The sequence below is a fragment of the Salvelinus sp. IW2-2015 genome, linkage group LG18 (assembly GCF_002910315.2).
Source record: "Salvelinus sp. IW2-2015 linkage group LG18, ASM291031v2, whole genome shotgun sequence".
In the NCBI taxonomy this organism is placed as follows: Eukaryota; Metazoa; Chordata; class Actinopteri; order Salmoniformes; family Salmonidae; genus Salvelinus; species Salvelinus sp. IW2-2015.
Window position 1 is genome coordinate 58749212 of NC_036858.1, and position 21217 is coordinate 58770428.

General features: G+C 41.1%; 1 protein-coding gene across 1 annotated transcript in view; it reads left to right on the forward strand.

Moving 5' to 3' along the window:
* The first annotated feature begins 18971 nt into the window (after positions 1–18971).
* Positions 18972–21217, forward strand: part of vclb (vinculin b) — a 72122-nt gene continuing 69876 nt past the window's right edge. The window contains exon 1 of the mRNA XM_024008211.2: positions 18972–19365. Coding sequence (XP_023863979.1) covers positions 19198–19365 — 168 coding nt within the window. The 5' untranslated portion in view covers positions 18972–19197. The remainder of the gene's footprint in view (positions 19366–21217) is intronic.

Consider the following 21217-nt stretch of genomic DNA (forward strand, 5'->3'; position numbering starts at 1 on the left):
TTTGTTTTAGTTCACATCTTTAATGTGAATTGACTGACGTAATTCCTTGACAATTTACCTAAACACCTGATGAATCAGCTCAACTACAGCCAGCAACCTGTAACAGCATGTAGGCCTACAAATTATAAATAATTAATTACATGTGGTTTACCTTTCCTCTATAACAACACTGCACAATGTAGACTAATTATTAGAATACATTTTGATAGACTGATACTTTAAATACAAACTTATATTTAATACGATGCAGTCAGTAGCTTATGTGGTTGCTGGTTAGCTGTGTTTTATGCTGGTTAGCTGTGTTTTATTCCTTCTCATAATGGCTTTGCTTATTAGTAGTACAACAGTGACTCTCAGTGGCATCCACGGGTACAATTGTAACATGCATGAGGTGCCCATTTATTCAGAGAGCTATCAACCCTGGCCTATGGCTGCGGGAAATTATTTTGTGGCGAGGGTGCTGTCGATGGGTGGAGGGTTTGATTTTCCCTATCAAAGAAGATCAGGTACATCAAGCTCAATCAAGCTCTTTGCTACCGAAAATGCAACAAAAACAAATCAAGTATATCTTCATCACATGTACTCAGAGCTTATCACTCTCTTGTTTTTCATTTGTTACTGTTTCTTGTGCCTTCTGCCATCACTGTGACACCTCTGTCCCCTCACTGTCTATAGGAACCCATATTCTGCCTATGCGCATATGATTATGGTGGCAAATACTGTGAGTTAGGTAAGGAACMATCTCAATCCAGGGGCGCAACTTTCACCGGGGACGGGACAGAGGGACGGAGGGGGGACAATTTTTGTCCCCCCCAGTTTTATCATTGGAATGTGATACAAAACCTGTCCAAAACCTGTCCACTGTGTGCTTTAMGACCATGCGGATCCAGTCAGATAAACACTCCAAACAGCCTACCCGGTCGGGTAGGCTGTTTGGAGTGTTTATCTGACTGGATTTAGGACTGCGTGGACACCACAGAGTGAACTGACCGGCTGTGTGAAAGCAAAGCTTCTGGAAGACTGGCTGGACCAGCACAGGAGAGCTGAGCATAGTTCAGTCAGTGTGTACATGTTGCGCTCTTTCACCGAGTTGTAAAAGGAAGCAGAACAGAAATTGGCTACTCTTTAGTTGACTTATGTAGCTGGCAAGGTAACTGCTGTTGAACTTAACAGAAAAAAATGAAACTACTGTTTATTTACAGTGCTGAGCTAGTATTGTAACTGACATGTAACATTAGCTAATGTTTCATACCCTCTCAACTGAGGTGAATGAATAAGCTACACTAGTGAGTAGCTACCACAGCCAGGTCAGCTCTAGCCTCTAGTTACCTGTCAGATAGTAATAATAGCCACCTCATATCACTATCTGACAGCAGTTGGCTGTATGGAAATGTTTGTAGCCTTTGTTATGTCCCGTTTCAGAAGTAGATTCTCACTTGGCCATTACATTGTATTACTGGGCTATATCAGGCAAAATGCTAGATGTAGTTTGAAGAGAGCAGAGTTGGAGAGACTTGCACTTTCTCTTGAGCTATTTTCATTGTCTACCTTTTAGGAGTGGGAACATTTTCAGACTGAGAAATATGGGTCATCAATATTTAGGCCGATTGGAGAACTGTGGGGGGATCTTGGAGGGTTCGGGTTCACGTATTTTGGCCTGGTGGGAGATCTGTCAACGTGCCCTTGAGCAGGGCATTGACCCTGGATGCTTCTGTGTGTCGCTCTGAACGGGAGTCTGTTGGATGACTGTTATGGTGTAGCTGTTGAGCGACTTCACTGCAAGTGTATTGTATGTTTCGGATATTCAATAAAAATATAAATAAATTCTAGGCAATGTAGTAAACTATAGCCTAATCATAGGCCTATTTAGGAATTACTTTTCCTTGGAAAGATAACTGCCCGTGCTTCTCCGCCCATGTATAAATAGGCTATAGCCTACTCTATTTCATTGAGACCACACATGCACCTGATCTCGCAGGTATGGCTACTGAAATGGAACTGGAAGGAGCAAAAATTATGACAGCCACACAAGTTATAGCCTACCTTTTAGTAGGACAATTTGCAGGCATAGACAAATAAATGGGTAATTCATACTTAATGAAAATGAAAAGGCACAACGCTCGCTCACTGTAGTAGCCTAACCTATGTTTGCGTTGGGCCTTTTCCTTTATTGCACTTCGACTTGCGTTGGTTGAGCGCCCTCCACTACTTTTCATTATCAATATTTATTTACAGACACTGTAGTTAACTAGTCTAATCATATTTAAGTTATTATTCAAGTTAACTGCCACGTGATTCTCCGCCCATGTAGGCAGCCTACTCTATTTCAATGAGACCACACATAGGCACACTTGAACTCTCACGCTCAACTAGGAGAGGTCGGCTACTGAAGTTGAAGCAGCGAATTRTGAGTGTGAATAATGTGAGAAATATGTGTTTTTAATACAATAGGCAGGCTAACGCATACAAAGCAGAAAGAGTACCATTTCAAAAGAATCTGTGGGACAACAAACATATTTTCATCCCAAAGTCATCTGTCTGACCACTCGCTCCCGCCTGCAGCATGAAAAATGCAGACCGCACCGCAATGATCTCTGTCAGGATCGTAGGTCCCGCAGGCATCCCACTATGCTCATCATGTTTTAGCAAGATCAGATGGTGACAGGGGTCCCAGCAGGGCCAGACAACCAGGGAAGACCAGTCTATGGAGCTCAGGTGAATTTTGCAGTGTATTCAGTGAATGATACAAAGTTTCATCTTGAATTGATGAGTAGACCAACAATAGCTACAGGACCGCAGTTTAAGCTTAAAGCTACAGTCTGGGATCTGGGAATAATGGTCATTTCAGTTATTGAACCATTGATTATATTCTTGCATAATCAAATCAAATGTATTTATATAGCCCCTCTTACATCAGCTGATATATCAAAGTGCTGTACAGAAACCCAGCCTAAAACCCAAACAGCAAGCAATGCAGGTGTAGAAGCACCTGAAGCACCTATATAATGTATAAATGTACACCAAGGTAATTCTTTGTCATGCCTCAATTTAGGAGGATTCGATGGTGACAGGGGTCTGTCTCAACAGGGTCAGGCAGCCAGGGAAGACCAGTCTGTGACAGAGGTGAGGTGAATTTTTGCAGATACAACACTTTATTCTTTCTGTCCAGCAAACACTGGACAAGCCAGATGCTATTTTAAGGCAGTCTGACAAACCTCCAAAGATGATTTCCAAACTGTATCAAGGGTTGATAGAGGCTTTTCCCAATGTATGAGAAAGACCTGGGAGACGTTATTGATAATGAATGGATACAGATATGTTAAAATGCCCAGTCATGTTCACATAATATCAGACATAAAAGACCATCCATAGAACGTACCTTATGCCAGTGAAACTGAATATCATCCACTCAGAAATTGTATTATTCTGCTGGAGGTGTAAAGCACAAAAGGGGACATATTTGCACATGTTGTGGTCTTGTGAAGGCTGGCTGAATTCTGACAAAGAGTATGTACTTTTATCTCAGCATGTCTACAGGTTCTCCCTTCTCCCTGTTTTTGTTTGCTTGAAAATGTTGATACTGGAGACTGTTATCAGAAGAAACTGTGTAACCTAGCATTTATAGTGGCAAATAAATYCATTGCCATTCATTGCAAGGTTGGTTATCCTCCCACAATGTTTGGAAGAAATGTCAAGTTATGCACAGTATCACTAGATTTCTTTTAAGATTAAGGGTATACTGTGCAACTTTCATAAGGTCTGGCTGGATGCCTTATWTGGAATACTGTATGACAAAAGGAGTCTGTATTGAAAACATGCCTACTACGTCAGGGGAGACACCTGTTTAGGCAATCGCTTGCTGCTGGGCTGCTCAGTCCTGGCCGTGTGGGTCTGGTGTACTGTTGTCACTCTGGCCTTGGTCTAACACACCTGAAAACAATTAATGTTTCACTAAGATCCTAAAGCTGAGTCGGGTGTGTTGGGTTGGGGCGTTACAGGGCCATGGACCCCTAGGGGCAGGATGTGGTGACCCAGCTATAWTGTGTGTAAGTAAAAAGAACTCTACAGTACTATTAGGCCCATGATATTTGTATTTATTAGGGATCCCCATTCCTGGGGTCCAAACATATTAAAGCACTTACATTACATATACAAAATATTAAACAGTACATCATTACACCACTACCTATCTACAGTACAACATTTTTAATATCACCATACAACAATGTCACAATATATGCGTATGTATGTGTCTGTACCTTTGTGTCTCTTCACAGTCCACGTTATGAATTATATGGAGGGTGTACTGTTTCTGTGTGTTAATGGGTACAGTATGTGTACAGTATGTGTGTTTGCCAAACCTTTTTATGCAGTGCATTCAGAAAGTATTCAGACCCCTCGACTTTTTCCACATTTTGTTACGTTAGAGCCTTATTCTAAAATGGATGAAAAAAATATATACTCATCTACACACAATACCCTATAAAGACACAGCGAAAAAAAAATTTTTGCAAATATATTACAAGTCAAAAACATAAATACCTTATTTACATAAGTATTCAGACCCTTTGCTATGAGACTCGAAATTGAGCTCAGGTGCATTAAGTAGATATTTTGACCCCTACTCTTGTCCACGGTGGTCTGCAAAACCACAACCTTCTCGCCCGCAGTCCTGTGTGCTATAAGAATTCCTGTGAGAATGCTTACAGGATAAAGATCAGTTTCTAAAACTGCAGATCTAGGGCTTTGGTCTGTCCAAGAAGTGAGGGTAAATGGTAGAAATGTTCACTGCTATCCACCTTATGTTTTAATTATTATGTTGGGTATAGGGGAGGGTCACTTTTTTTTTTTTTCAAGCATTCAGGGGAGGGTTTAGGTCAAATATATTTTCCTGAAGGGAGGGCTATCCATTTTCCTTTCAGAGAGGTCCGATTTTGTAACCCWTATAAATAACCTTCACTCCCTAAACTAAAACTCAAAGAACTACCTAACAAGCATTAGTCTCTRGGTCTGATATGCGCTTTTGAACACCTTAGTAAGCTCCACTCTTTGTGCTGGTGCCGTGGTAGCCTTGASCACAGCATTTGTTCACCTATATCCCTTCTTCATTCCTGAAGCCCAAGAAACAAACACTTAGCTTCCTAGAACATATGGAAATTAAAAAGGTTCATATGAATGACTTGAGGTTTACTGTCAATTATTTATTAAATTAAAGAAAATAGACATTGATGGGCCCCCAAGCTTGCAGGGGCTGCGGGGGTTTCCGGTACGCCAGTTCTCAGGCCCTGGTGTAACCTCAAATCCCAGCGATAAAGCATTGCATTACACCTGGGAAGAAATGCTTCAATTGTGGCCTAGATGGGGGCGAACCCAACTGATGAAGGCATTTTTCATTATTTGAAATTGACTAATCACACAAATATGAGGTGTCTTCAAAATACTATGCATAAAACTGACTAAATATAATTATTGTATGGGGTATATTGATTAGCCAAATGGCACAATTTACCCAAAGCAACCATTTTAACTATATTAGCCCATGCAGCTATGAGGARGCACTTTCATGCTATGAGGATTGGGTTTCAAGCATCATGAAACCTATAACACAATAAATTATTTTGACTTTGTGATAATGTTTTTTGGACCTAACTACCTTCACAGACTGCACGAAGTGATGACCTCTTCCTAAATATTTGGTCACATGATTCATTGTGTGTATGGTTTGCTAGAAACAAGGGGTGGCTCAACTAACCCTTTGGCACAACTTATCTCACTGTCCCCTACAGTATGAACACGGCTTTCCTTGTAATGCTGAGAGATTGAAAGAGACAGAGGAGAATGAACTCATAAAAGCACAGCCCCCTTCATTATCGACGCATCGTGGCGATAACATTCCCAGACTCTGGAGTCAGCCAGAGTCTGTCGCTTCAGCCAGGCAATAAAACATTCCTAGCCTGGTTCCAAATCGGTTTGTGCTGTCTTGCCAACTCTGGTCATTGGCATGACCCTGGACCCACCAGGCTATTAAATTCTAATCTCACTGTGGTATTGATTTTTTTGTTTGTATGCTGTGTGAAGGTCAAGAGTAAAACTTTAGTGCATGTGTTACGAATCCCTTTGACCCGACAGTCTGGGGGGGATGGTAATGGGACCCGTAACACAACTCACGCAAATTATAACAGTGACAAAGTAACGGTGAGAACGAAATAACACAGACAACTTAATTACCYTCAAACACTCAGGGTTTATTTCTAAACACACGGTAAAGGGGGGCAGGAAAAGGGGCTGAGCTGGACCCAAGGAAAGAAATAATAAGTATCCAAAAATACCCCTAAGTTAGACTAGCCTACTTCACCAACAGCTAACCAACCAAAAATACAGTGGGTGGTCCGCCCAGTTCTAACTAGTGTTTTTAACAAAGTTTACCTACGGGTAGTGTATGCCCATGGGCAAACTGTCTGGTTACCCACTTTTCCCACTATCAAAGAAACACCATAACAAAACCAATACTCACAGGTGGGGACAAAGTGACATGTAGTTGCAAACCACACAATGGATCTACAGACATATGGCATTGACAGAGAGATTGAGCTCTAGAGAACACAACTGACAGGGTTTTTAAACCAAGGGAAAGGGAATGTAATTGGGTAGGAGAAAAGGAGCAGGTGTCTTCTGATTAGCGACTGATTGATGACTGATTGGGGAATGATGATTGTCACCTGTGAGTAGGGGAGAAGGAGAGAACAGAAATACACACAGGATACACACAGAATACTTGTATCCGTAACAATGTGTCATGGGATTTGAGACTCTAATCATAATAATGTGGATCGGAGTGGTTAATTTATGTTTCCCATACAACCCTTCTGAAGCTAAAGGCTATAGATGGTCAGTGTGCAGAGGAGAGTAGCTCTGTGAGGACTGTCTGTCTACCCCAGGCACGCCAGGCCATTGACACGAGATCCTGCTGTGAGATAGCTGTGAAGGATCGTCTACAACATACAGAACCAAGGCAAGGTATTCATAAAGTATCTCAGAGAGGAGTGCTGATCTAGGGGCTATATGCCTTATTGTCCATTATCTTACAGAGAACAGAAATGTGTCTTTATGCTCACAACCCAACCAAGACACACACACCCCAATGGGCTAGAAGCTATGGGTCAGCCACAGTGCAGCACCCTTGGAGCAATTGAAGGTGGTTAAGTGCCATGCACAAGGGCACACAATGGCACAAGATTTTCCCATCTGAGTTGGGTTTTGAACTGGCAACCAGCCATTCTCCAGTTGCTGCCCCTGCTTCTCTAACCTCTCAGCTACCTGCCACCCCAGAATACAGTGGGGAGAACAAGTATTTGATAACCTGCAAAATCGTCAGTGTTTCCTACTTACAAAGCATGTAGAGGTCTGTAATTTMTATCATAGGTACACTTCAACTGTGAGAGACGGAATCTAAAACAAAAATCCAGAAAATCACATTATGATTTAGCATGACATAAGTATTTGATACATCAGAAAAGCAGAACTATATATTTGGTACAGAAACCTTTGTTTGCAATTACAGAGATCATACGTTTCCTGTAGTTCTTGATCAGGTTTGCACACACTGCAGCAGGGATTTTGGCCCACTCCTCCATACAGACCTTCTCCAGATCCTTCAGGTTTCGGGGCTGTCGCTGGGCAATACGGACTTTCAGCTCCCTCCATATATTTTCTATGGGTTTCACGTCTGTAAAGGACTGCTAGGACACTCTAGGAACCTTGAAGCATCTGCTTCTTACGGACGCCACTCCTTAGTTGCCCCTGGCTGTGTGTTTCAGTTTGTTGTCAATGCTGGAAGACCCAGCCACGACCTATCTTCAATGCTCTTACTGAGGGAGGAGGTTGTTGGCCAAGATCTCGCCGATACATGGCCCATCATCCTCCTCAATATGGTTGCGGTCATCCTGTCCCCTTTGCAGAAAGCATCCCCCAAAAGAATGATGTTTTCCACTCTCATGCCTTCACGTTGGATGGTGTTCTTGGGGTTGTACTCATCCTTCGTCTTCCTCCAAAACACGGGCGAGTGGAGTTTAGACCAAAAAGCTCTATTTTTGTCTCATCAGACCACATGACCTTCTCCCAATTCCCTCCTCTGGATCATCCGAATGGTCATTGGGCAACATTCAAGACGGGCTGTGGACATGCGCTGGCTTGAAGCAGGGGGGACCTTCGCGTGCGCCTGCAGGATTTGAATCCATGACGGCGTGTGTGGTTACTAATGGTTTTCTTTGAGACTGTGGTCCCAGCTCTCTTCAGCGTCAATGACCAGCTCCTGCCGTGTAAGTTATCGGGCTGATCCCTCACCTTCCTCATGATCATTGATGTCCCGCACGAGGTGAGATCTTGCATGGAGCCCCAGAACGAGGGTGATTGACCGTCATCTGAACTTCTTCCATTTCTAATAATTGCACCCCACAGTTGTTGCCATTCTCACCAACCTGCTTGCCTATGTGTCCTGTAGCCCTCCCAGCCTTGTGCAGGTCTACAATTTAACCCTGATCGTCCTTACACAGTCTCTCTGCGGTCTTGGCCATTGTGGAGAGGTTGAGTCTGTTGATGAGTTGTGTGGACAGGTGTCTTTTTATACAGGTAACGAGTTCAAAACAGGTGCAGTTAATACAGGTAATGAGTGGAGAACAGAGAAAACTAACAGGTCTGTGAGAGCCGGAATTCTTACTGGTTGGTAGGTGATCAAATACTTATGTCATGCAATAAAATGCAAATTAATTACTTAAAAATCATACAATGTGATTTTCGGGATTTTTGTAAGTAGGAAAACCTGCAAAATCGGCAGTGTATCAAATACTTGTTCTCCCCACTGTAGGTGTTGATCTAGGATCAGGTCCTTCCTGTCCATTTATTATAATCTAAAAGGCAACTGAGTCTGAGACACTTTTTAAATACGACCCAGACCTCTTAATTAAATGTATCAAACAATCACTTGATATGATCCATTCCCATCCAATGATAAGTTCACTAGTTTTCATGCCAATGCAATATTTATATTTTTCCTTACCTGTTGAGTGCTTTGTTATACAGCATGTGTCCTCTCTTCATTAAGGTTTATGGTACAATTCACAGTACCTGATGGAGGCAAAGGTGAACGTTTTGTCCCATGAGTACTACGGAAACACGAGCACAGAAAACATGTTATGTGCTGGAAAACCGGACTGGAGTCAAGATGCGTGCGTGCAAGGTATGATACGCAGGAGTGACTTGAGATGACKATTTTTATTCAGCACATAATAACTATTTGGAAAATAATGCCATTCAAAGTTATAGAAAACAGAGAGACATGTACGGCTCTCTATCCACCAGATGTGTACCAAACTCACTAAAAGTGGCAGTAATAAAGCCTCTCTTGAAAAAGCCAAACCTTGACCCAGAAAATATAAAGAACTATCGGCCTATATCGAATCTTCCATTCCTCTCAATTTTTTTTGAAAAAGCTGTTGCGCAGCAACTCATTGCCTTCCTGAAGACAAACAATGTATACGAAATGCTTGAGTCTGGTTTTAGACCCCATCATAGCACTGAGACTGCACTTGTGAAGGTGGTAAATMACCTTTTAATGGCGTCAGACCGAGGCTCTGCATCTGTCCTCGTGCTACTAGACCTTAGTGCTGCCTTTGATACCATCGATCACCACATTCTTTTGGAGAGATTGGAAACCCAAATTGGTCTACACGGACAAGTTCTGGCCTGGTTTAGATCTTATCTGTCMGAAAGATATCAGTTTGTCTCTGTGAATGGTTTGTCCTCTGACAAATCAACTGTACATTTCGGTGTTCCTCAAGGACCGCTATTGTTTTCACTATATATTTTACCTCTTGGGGATGTCATTCGAAAACATAATGTTAACTTTCACTGCTATGCGGATGACACACAGCTGTACATTTCAATGAAACATGGTGAAGCCCCAAAATTGCCCGCGCTAGAAGCCTGTGTTTCAGACATAAGGAAGTGGATGGCTGAAAACGTTCTACTTTTAAACTCYGACAAAACAGAGATGCTTGTTCTAGGTCCCAAGAAACAAAGAGATCTTCTGTTGAATCTGACAATTAATCTTGATGGTTGTAAAGTCGTCTCAAATAAAACTGTGAAGGACCTCGGCATTACTCTGGACCCTGTTCTCTCTTTTGACGAACATATCAAGACTGTTTCAAGGACAGCTTTTTTCCATCTACGTAACAATTGCCAACAATCAAGACATTTTCTGTCCAAAAATGATGCAAAAAAATTCATCTGCTTTGGTTTACTTCTGATTAGACTATGCAATGCTCTATTTCGCGGCTACTCCGGATAAAGCACTAAAATAAACTTCAGTTAGTGCTTAAATACGGCTGCTAGTGAAATCCTGACTAGTATAATAGACCCAAAAATTTGATCATATCACGACCATGTTGCCTACGCACTAGGCCTGCTAATCGCTGGCTTCTGTTAAAGGCAAGGGCTGGTTCCCTCTCTCCATTGGGATTCTCTCTGCCTCTAACCCTATTACAGGGGCTTGAAGTCACTGGCTTACTGGTGCTCCTTTTCATGCGCCGTCCTAGGAGGGGTCGTTCACATTGAGTGGGTTGAGTCACTGGCGTGATCTCCTGTCCTGGGTTGGCGCCCCCCCTTGGGTTGTGCCGTGGGGGAAATTTTGTGGGCTATACTCTGCCTTGTCTCAGGATGGTAAGTTGGTGTTGAAGATATCCTCTAGTGGTGTGGGGGCTGTGTGTTGGCAAAGTGGGTGGGGTTTATATCCTTCCTGTTTGGCCCTGTCTGGGGGTATCATCGGATGGGGCACAGTGTCTCCTGACCCCTCCTGTCTCAGCCTCCAGTATTTATGCTGCAGTAGTTTATGTGTCGGGGGCTAGGGTCAGTTTTGTTATATTTCTGGAGTACTTCTCCTGTCTTTATCCGGTGTCCTGTGTGAATTTAAGTATGCTCTCTCTAATTCTCTCTTTCTCTCTTTCTTTCTTTCTCTCTCTCGGAGGACCTGAGCCTAGGACATGCCTCAGGATGACCGGGCATGATGACTCCTTCTGCCCAGTCCACTCTGGCCGTGTTGCTGCTCCAGTTTCAACTGTTTCTGCCTGCGGCTATGGAACCCTGACCTGTTCACCGGACGTGCTACCTGTCCCAGACCTGCTGTTTTCAACTCTCTAGAGACCGCAGGAGGCGGTGGAGATACTCTTAATGATCGGGCTCATGAAAAAGCCAACTGACATTTACTCTGAGTGCTGACTTGCTGCACCCTCGACAACTACTGTGATTATTATTATTTGACCATGCTGGTCATTTATGAACATTTGAAKATCTTGGCCATGTTCTGTTATAATCTCCACCCGGCACAGCCAGAAGAGGACTGGCCACCCCTCATAGCCTGGTTCCTCTCTAGGTTTCTTCCTAGGTTTTGGCCTTTCTAGGGAGTTTTTCCTAGCCACCGTGCTTCTACACCTGCATTGCTTGCTGTTAGGGGTTTTAGGCTGGGTTTCTGTACAGCACTTTGAGATATCAGCTGATGTACGAAGGGCTATATAAATACATTTGATTTGATGTAAAGATGATATCAGGACAGTCTTTCGCCATGAGAAATATTCTGTATATTACTATAGTATTCTTCTTTTCTCCACATGATGTGTGAAGTGGACAATTGGATGTTCCTCTTTGGAATCGTCAGTTGGGGCGAGGGGTGTTCTAGAGCATTACGACTAGACGTGTACACAACAGTGACCAAGTACAACAAGAGGATAGAAGAGAATAGTCCTATCCTCCCTTGCGTCAGGGTCCATGTACCCACAGAAATTACCGCCTTAGACTCATTGTAATATGCTGTATATCATGTTGTATAATTGTACATATAGGAATATAAGTATTTTAACTCCTGACGTTTAAACATAAAATCTTATTTTTATTCTATGTCTTTTCAAACAGGGCAACAATAAAGCATTTTTATATTTAATCCAAGGTTCTTAATCCAAGGTTTTTCCAAAATGTTCCAACTTCCAACCTTGAAAATCTACTGTAGCAAATCTGTGAAGATCTCGTTCCAGTGACTCACCAGTGACAGCTTGTTTTATGGTTATCCCCCTATGCAACCCTCACCGCCCACACAACCACACCACCAAGGAGCCTCGACCTAGTCATGCCTCTGGAATCTCTCTTGATCAGGGCTCAACCTTAAACCACAAGGCTTCAGATCTTTTACCCGATGGTCATGTAAACGTAATTAAGGTTAGACTTGCCTTTCAAATTAGTAATCTGGATGAAAGGAATAATTCATACCTCCAATTAGGCTTGAAGGCTTGTTGGCGACTGATGATTAATGTGGGTTTGAAGGAGTCAGTCAGTTGATAGTCTCGTCCACCAGTCGGCTCTCTTTCTGTTGAACCCATGCTTATATGTGGTAGCAATTATTCTGTGGACGAGGTTAGTCAGTTAATGGCAAAACATGTAGCCTATGTTTTTGAAATCCTTCAGTGTTATTAGTGCCTGATGAGAGTCTTGAGTTTTTCAACAACTCATTCATTCCATTCTGTCCATAAAAGGAGACAGTGTTGAATTGCAGCTGTTGAAAGATACATTCCTTCTCTATTGGCAAGAAATATTATCTGTGACTGAATCTTCATCTTACTTTGTCACCCTTGTTCACACCATTAATTACAAGCCCCATAAACACATTAACAATACAATAGTTGTTTTAGGTTATGAACCTAACATATAACTTTATTACAAATGTGTGATATATGTCCACATAACTCACTCACTGTATATATACATGTACACTCCCCTCCTTATGTATTTGYACATGTCACGTTCCTGACCTTATTTCCTTTATTTTGTCTTTGTTTAGTATGGTCWGGACGTGAGCTGGGTGGGCATTCTATGTTATGTGTTTCTATGTTGGGTTCTTTTCAATTAGCCTGATATGGTTCTCAATCAGGGGCAGGTGTTTTACGTTTCCTCTGATTGAGAACCATATTAAGGTAGGCTATTCACACTGTTTGTTTGTGGGTGATTGTTGCTGTGTCTGTGTTTTTTTGCACCACACGGTACTGTTTCGTTCATTGTTATATGTTCTCATGTTCAGGTCTGTTTACGTCGTTTGTTATTTTGTAGTTGTTCAAGTGTGCTTCGTGTTCGTCTTTAAATAAATCATTATGGATTCAACCTACGCTGCWTATTGGTCCGATCCTTCTCGCCTCTCCTCGTCCGTTGAGGAGGACGACATAGACAATRGTTACAGGACAGTGAATATAAAATGTTTAATTTGGTTCTATACTCCAGCATTTTGGATTTGAGTTCAAATGTTTAATGTGAGGAGACAGTACAGAATGTCAAATATCTATTTTACATTATTACAAATGTATTTATAGTGTATTAAAGTACTCAAGTTTAGTATTTTGTCCCATATTCCTTGCACATAGCATGTTTTGTTGATGCCTCTGTAACTTTCTCAATCATCACCATTCATGATTTTTCTTAATCATGGCATTATCAGGTCTCCACCGATCTAGGTAAATCTGCTTTTAGTTTTATAGCACCTCATTGCTGGAACCAACTACAAAATGCATTTCAGTTGGATGTTCTGGTGCAGCACGGGCAATTACAAATATTGATAGGGGACCTTCTTATTGAAGAATGTAATTGTTTTTCTTGAATAATTGTGTTGTGGTGTATTTTAATTGTTTTCTATTGTATTTTATTTTGAAATAGTATATATATGCAGGTCTCCCTTGTGAAAAAGACCCCGGTCTCAATGGTGACTACCGGCTTAAATAAAATAAAAATATTTTTTAGATGTGTTCAGAAACATCTTATCTACTCACTTAGAAAGAAAATTAATCCAGTCATCGTTTACCATTCAGTTCCTATTGAGCAAACATAACCCAAAACAAACTTCAAATGCATCCAATTAGTTGGTAGAGTCACAAGCATGATGTAGTCATTGTGTGCTAGGAGTATGGGATCAAATGTGTGTGTGCGCCGTGTACAGATGTAGGATCTTAATTTGATCACTCTTTTGTTGCTGCAAATTTTCTACACAGCAGAAAATGCAAACTTGTAGTGTATTCAAGGTTTAAAAAGGCTTCTAAGGTTAGAAGCCTTGATTTGCCCTGACGAAAAATMTACAATCCACATAATAATTAACATTTCCTGTTGCTGCAGGATTATTTTCCTGCGGTAGAAAACGGTCTCAAATTAACATCCTACATCTGTATGTGTGCGAGTGTCTTGCGTGTGTGCATGCGTCAGTGTGTGTGATTTAGGGGACTTGACACGCATCGAACGGATTAGTGGAAGCCCCCCTCACATGAAGCCACTAGGAGCGCCAGTGCAGCTGGCCCTGACCCACTGTTATTTTTGTTTTGACAGCTAGCTATGAGACTATGTCAGAGAGGGTTGGGAAAGAAGGGGTATAGTAGAACGTATCAGCCACGGCAAGAATTAGACTTAGAGCTGGGGTACCCACGGTTACGGTAACCTACGGTACCTCGTCCGGTTCCGTATTTCACCAGAGAACTTGAGATGGGATGAGTAACAAACATGAACCAAATCCAATTTTAAAGACATGCAGTGATACCTACAGAGATATCATATATCATGCCACCTCTGTACAGTGCCAAGTATACAAAGGTGATTTCAGTTTAGTTAAAATAGGTTGGATAGTTGAGGTCAAACGACACATTGGTTTCCCTTATGAAGCTCGTAAGATTTACATTTCATATAAAACAGCATTTGAAAGTCCTGTAGTCATTTTCCAGTATAACAATGTAGTACAGTTTGTAATTGGGCATGATAATAAGTGAGTATCTAATTTCCTCAATTATTTGAACCTGTTGTATTTACTACATTTCACCACAAGAGGGTGTCAGGTGTTAACTATCTATAGCATCGCAGGGCCTTTGTACAGAGTAGTGCTGTTGATGCATAACTGAACCGAGGGTTCAAAAAAGGCTTTTCTCTCAAAGCATCTAAAGAATACTTTCAGCAATATCAGAACAATTCCTACTACATAAAATGATAGCATGGCATCATAGGAGCACATTATGGATTTGTTTACTTCACAATAGTTATAAAAATAACAATGGAATGTGCGAACACTTAACACTTAACCTCTYCGGGATCGGTGTTGGATCCTTATTAAGTGTGCCACCATTACACTTTTGAGGAAGAACTAAATACAAACTACCAACAATTCTATATCAGTTTTGTGTGGAGAGACAGTACCATTAAATTATTCTACCAGACGTAGAGCGTAAGAAGGCAACCAGGGGCTGTGTCTCAAATTGCACCCTATTGCTTACAATCCCACAGTGCCCTGGTCATAGGGAAAAGGGTGCCATTTGGGACGCATCCCAGACCACCCATCTTGACCGGCAGCCAGCCCCACGTGCATTCCAGACTGTACACAGGGGAGGGCCCTGGGAGCAACCCGAGACTTCAGAGAACTACAGCCTGTTGCCTTCCCTTTGATTTCTATATCTAGAACAGACTCTTCTGTTTGGTTATCCTCTGAAGGCATGGATTTTTAGAGAGAGGAAAGGGCCTTCTTGTGTACTGTCATTGAGGCCTATTCTATGGCATTATTCTATAGCATCTCCTTGGGCCTTTAGGGTTATCACGTTATTATGGATCCATCTAAGTYAGAGTGGTATCATGGAAAGATACTGCAAAAATTGTGAACTGCAGTTGCTTGCAACTCAAATAAATAGTATAAGACTAAACAACACAACTATATCATCAGCTTTTCAGGCATTCTAAAATAAGGGAAATAGGCCTAGGCTACAGAGCCTAAATGTGCTTTTCAGTATTTACAAACACCACTCTGCTTCCTTAAAAAAATACTAATTTGGGTCGTTGAAACTAGGAATAGGTGATTATGAGGTAAGAGCATCTGAAATGGACTGCATTGAGCTATATGGCGGTAACCCTGGAGTGAGTAGTGATTATGTGGTGTTAGTGTGGTGTGCTACTAGGGATGCAGTGCACTCTTTAACCCCATGTATTTACACTACATGGAACTAACTGCATGCTGAGTGTGTACTTCAAAGACGTGTCAGGCATCCAAGCCTAAATGAGAGATTAAAAAACCTTGAGGACGATTATATTAAACCTTGTATATTTCAGGATCMTATATTTAATTATCTTTGGTATAGGCCAGGGTTAGGTTTTTGGAACTCAGTTTGGGTCTCAACTTACTGTTGAGAGTTAGAATAGTAGAATACACAAGGTGCATTTTCAAATGTTTGTTGTCCATTAGCAGTTTTTCTCTTATGTCAGTCACTCAATTAGCCTATGTAAATGTATATGTTAGTATAACGGCTAGCTATCTAAACCTGTAGTAATCATGGTAAAATTACCAACCGGAGGGCCCCCGTAATATGATATCTCACTCAGATATCATATTAAAAACYGCAAACATTTGTCTCCACCCATGACAAAATGTGTAGAATTACAGAAAATTTGCTGTAAAACTGCTCATCTTTCTCTCTGCCCTTGCAAAATGAGTAGAATTGTATGAAATTAGTTATAGAATTGCAACATTTTCTCTACGCCCCATGGAAAGATGTGTAGAATCGCAGGAAAATTAACTCAAAKATATTTTTTCTCTCCGCTGTCAAGAGGGGGGCTGCTAAAATGTTTTGCTCATAAGGTGTGTGAGCCAGGGGGTTTGGAAAGGGTCTGATGGACAGCTGTGAATCTAAGCTTTCCATTGTTATATGGTTAAAGGGTATAAGTGAGCAACAACTTGTTGTATACTAACATTATTTGTCACAGTGTAAAATCCCTATGGGAAAAATGTATGGAACGGAGGGATGAACGAAAGAGTGATAACACAGAGAAAGCTACCATTGCTGCACTGCTACCACACCCCAAGTGAGCCCGAAGACCCAAAAATCTGAGTTACCCATCCTTGGAATAGGCACCATACTTTAAAGCACTCCTTAAATACTTTTTAGGGGTATCTTTACTTTACTGTTTATATTTTTGACAACTTGTACTTTTACTTCACTTTATATTCCTAAAGAAAATAATGTACTTTTTATTCCATACATTTTCCCTGACACCCAAAATAACTAGTTACATTTTGAATGCTAAGAAGGACAGGAAAATGATCCAATTCATGCACTTATCAAGAGAACATCCCTGGCCATCTCTACTGCCACTGATCTGATGGACTCACTAAACACAAATGCTTCGTTTGTAAATGATGCTTGAGTGTTGGAGTATGCCCCTGGCTATCRGTAAATAAGAAAAAAAGAAAAGAAATGCTGCCTTTTGCTTTGCTTAATATCAGGAATTTGAAATGGTTTATACTTTTACATTTGATACTTAAGTATATTTTAGCAATTACATTTACTTTTGATACTTAAGTATATTTAAAACCAAATACTTGTAGATTTTTACTCAAGTAATATTTTACTGGGCGACTTTCACTTTTACTTGAGTCATTTTCTATTAAGGTATCTGTACTTRTACTCAAGTATGACAATTGGGTACTTTTTCCACCACTGATAGGCACCAAAACACTGCAAGATAGAAACAGAACCAGAGCATGAGAGCAGCAGCTGCAGGTTCATCAATCCCTTGAATGTTTACATGATGTCTCAAACAGAGCAACTTCCTTGATTCTTTATTTTTAAGACTCTTCCTTTTTAGGAAGTAGGCTGCTGCCTTGCAGCCTCCTCTTGGGAATCTGTGTGAATTCCTTTGCTGGTTTGGTTGGCAGTTGATTTTCAACCCTCCAATATTGTTATTTAAAGTTGTAAAGGGGAGATGGAATTTGAAAAATGTGTTATGGTACACTCAAGTTGCCAGAACGAGAATACATCATTTTGACCTGAGTTCGAAGCTTATACAAAAGTGCACATGGTTGACAGTATACTTCAGTAGGGAAATTGTTTTCCTACATTTACATAATTTAGCAGATGCTCTTATCCAGAGCAATTAGGATTAAGTGCCTTGGCCAACCAACAGATTGTTCACCTAGTTGGCTCMTGGATCCAAACTGGCAACCTTTCGGTTACTGGCCCAACGGTCATAACCGCTAGGCTACCTGCCACCTTTTTTCKTCTTAGTGGTTCAAGTGTGTTGCCTGCTAAAGTCTGAAAGTGAAAACAATGTGATAAACTTGTTGGAGGCTAATCCCAATTTCACAGGATACAGAACTTGAAAGACTCATAGGATCAACTGTGATTATGTGGATGTAGGAAGAAAAGTTCTGAATACACTATGGTCAATTGTTGCTGGCAGTAGATAGGACCCATACTTGAATTTGGGCTCATAAAATCAAACCTTGGGATAGATTTAGCCTATTCAGTTTAGGTCTTATGACTGTTCTGTTAGACAAACATGTTACCCATAAGGATTCAAATTAGTTGTAGGTTACCGGTATGCTTAAATATGATTTCAATTAGTTAATCACTGTAGACTTTGAGCTAATGTGTTATGATAACTATGCAGAAGGCTAATGGAATATTTATCGAATCAATATCAATATCAGGGAATTTTATTCACCTAATCAACCTCATTTTTATTTGGGATATTCTAACTTTCTATTCTATGCTAAAATTATATTATATTTTACAATTGTTCATTCTACCTTTATATAGAAACTGCACAGAGCAGGTATAGCCTACATCCCAAAGCAACTAGACTATATTTCAGTCCCTTCTGCCAGCAATTTGTCACTAGAATTTACACTGTCTATGTCCTTACTGGTTGGAATTTGCTCCTCTCAACAGAAGACGCACATTTCCCTTTTTAGGGCATGATAATGTATTACGTAATTTTGGGAGAACTCGAGCAAACGCGAATGTGTGGAATAGGCGGAGCATATCGGCAAAGATTGGCATCTACTTGTGCCAATCGCGTTGGCGGTGACATTATGCTATTTATCTTATTGGTCGGAGGGTGGACATTACGTTCATTATGGTAAAGATTGCAATTACTTTTCGCGAGGTGCGGTTMGGGATTCTCACGTTGATGGTTGCAAGGGGAGTAGTTCGTGTTCCTAGAGAGTGAAACTGTTCTAGGGAAGGAAAGTGTTGGAGTAACCAACCGTAGACTTCATAAAGGCGCAAACAAGAGAGGGTAGTTTTGAAACACAGAACGGGTCTGCTTTTTTTTTTCTCTTGGATAGAAGAGCGGACTTAAGTTTTCATCATGCCGGTTTTTCACACTAAAACGATAGAAAGTATCCTAGAGCCGGTGGCTCAGCAGATATCCCATCTGGTGATAATGCACGAAGAAGGTGAGGTGGACGGGAAAGCTATCCCGGATCTCACCGCACCCGTGGCTGCCGTGCAGGCGGCTGTCAGCAACCTGGTTCGGGTAAGTGAACAGTCCACACAATACGCTGGCGTAGGGTTGGTTACCTGTTGCTTGCTGTCTGTGTAGTGCTACATTGTGCCAGCCCGCCGCGATTCCAGTCAGTTGTCATTTTATGTGAGAAGTTACGGCTGTGGTTACTTTGTGTCATTTCATCGCTATATCGGTTGGCAACGTAATGCTTTTAGAACTCGAGAGTTGTAGCTACAATGTATATATTACATTTTGTTGAAGTTCTCTTTCACTTGGGCCGTAGGGCAGTGACGCCCTTTTCCCCTTGAGAGTATGCTCTGGGCCTGTCCCTCGGAGCCATGTATAAGTCCCCCGGTTGATGTATACGCTATTCTTATGCCACAGTATTTCAATCAAAGATCCTTTGTAACAAACAATTGAAAAACAATTGTTAATTGTCATCAACTCAAGTGTTCTCTAAACAATTATTGATAACTTCAACAGTATTTGTATTGTAGCCTTTTGTAAATGCCAACATTTAATTGCATGGATCCACATTGTTTCCTCCTCAACTTTGTGACAGTAGATGTTTTTTATGAGAATGAATGGAAGTGATGCCGTTATAGTGTAGGCTATTTGACTGGTAAGGGCAACCCCAGTGTATGACAGAGTAATAAGCATTTCTTCACCATATGATCTGCTAATGACAGACAAATATGTTAGTTAAATCTTCTTCACGTTTGGCTCTGAATATAGCCTATGTATACTGTACGTTTGCATTTTACTATCAGACACTGGGCATACTGTTGTAAAAATAGCCCACTTTTTTTCACACAGTATAAATGTTCTTAACAGTTTTGAATGTAATTAACGACAGTCTGAGCTGTGACTTAGTTGGGCAAGTGTAAATCGAATCAAAAGCAGTTAAAACCCCAGTGGGAGTGGAAGTTGTGCTCCACACAACAACTTCATACTGTGGATGACTGACTGAACTCCATGGCAGCCAGCAAGCAAGCTAGGCCCACAGTCTATGCCCTTATTTGTTAAATGGCAGTTTAGTACAGAATGCAATAGCAATCCAATGGTTTCCTCCCTAATACCGATATTATGAAGTAGTTGTCTTCAGCAGTCTAAACGTGACCATATTACACAGGACATGACCAATGGGCAAATTACCCATAATGGCATTTCCTCTTATTTACAAAGAGCATAGCTGAGATTATCACTTTCTAAGTGAGGAAGCTAAAAAAAAAAAAGGTTATCCGTGTCAGTGTCCTCACAGAAATTGTGGTTTCCAAAAAAAGGGAATAAATTAATATTTCATCCAAGTACTGTAGCATCTTAGCTACTCAAAGGTGCTCGTATAAGTATGATAATCCAGGGATGCTGTATTCAATTTCAGTATTAGACTCAGTCTTTATTATCAGATTGCTAAACAACCAGAAGTTGTCAAACATAAGAACGTTTCACAATACATTTCTCACACTAATACTAGGCTGTATGACATTTACTGTAAGTTAGGCCTATTTCTGCATCACTCTGCGAGGTGAAGCTAGGAGTCATTGGCAGTTGTCTGGAGGATACATTTGGACAATTAGACTGGCATCTCCTAGCCTCTCCTCCCAGCAAAGTGATACTCAGTGTAGGAGTATGGGGGGAGAGTGTTGTTTACTTGTAGGACTTACCCTAGACTGGCCAGGCCAGGCTGGCAGTTAAAGGGAAACTTCACCGCTTGACATTATTTGTGGTGTTTTTCCAGTCTCCCTACATAATTATGAGTGATGAGAGGGTATTTCAGACYTAATTATTCACTATAGCTGTATTTAATTTAATTTTTTTGCACTGGGAGAGCTCAACCAATGATATCATTGCTTGATTTGAGCCTGCTGTCTGATCGAAAAAA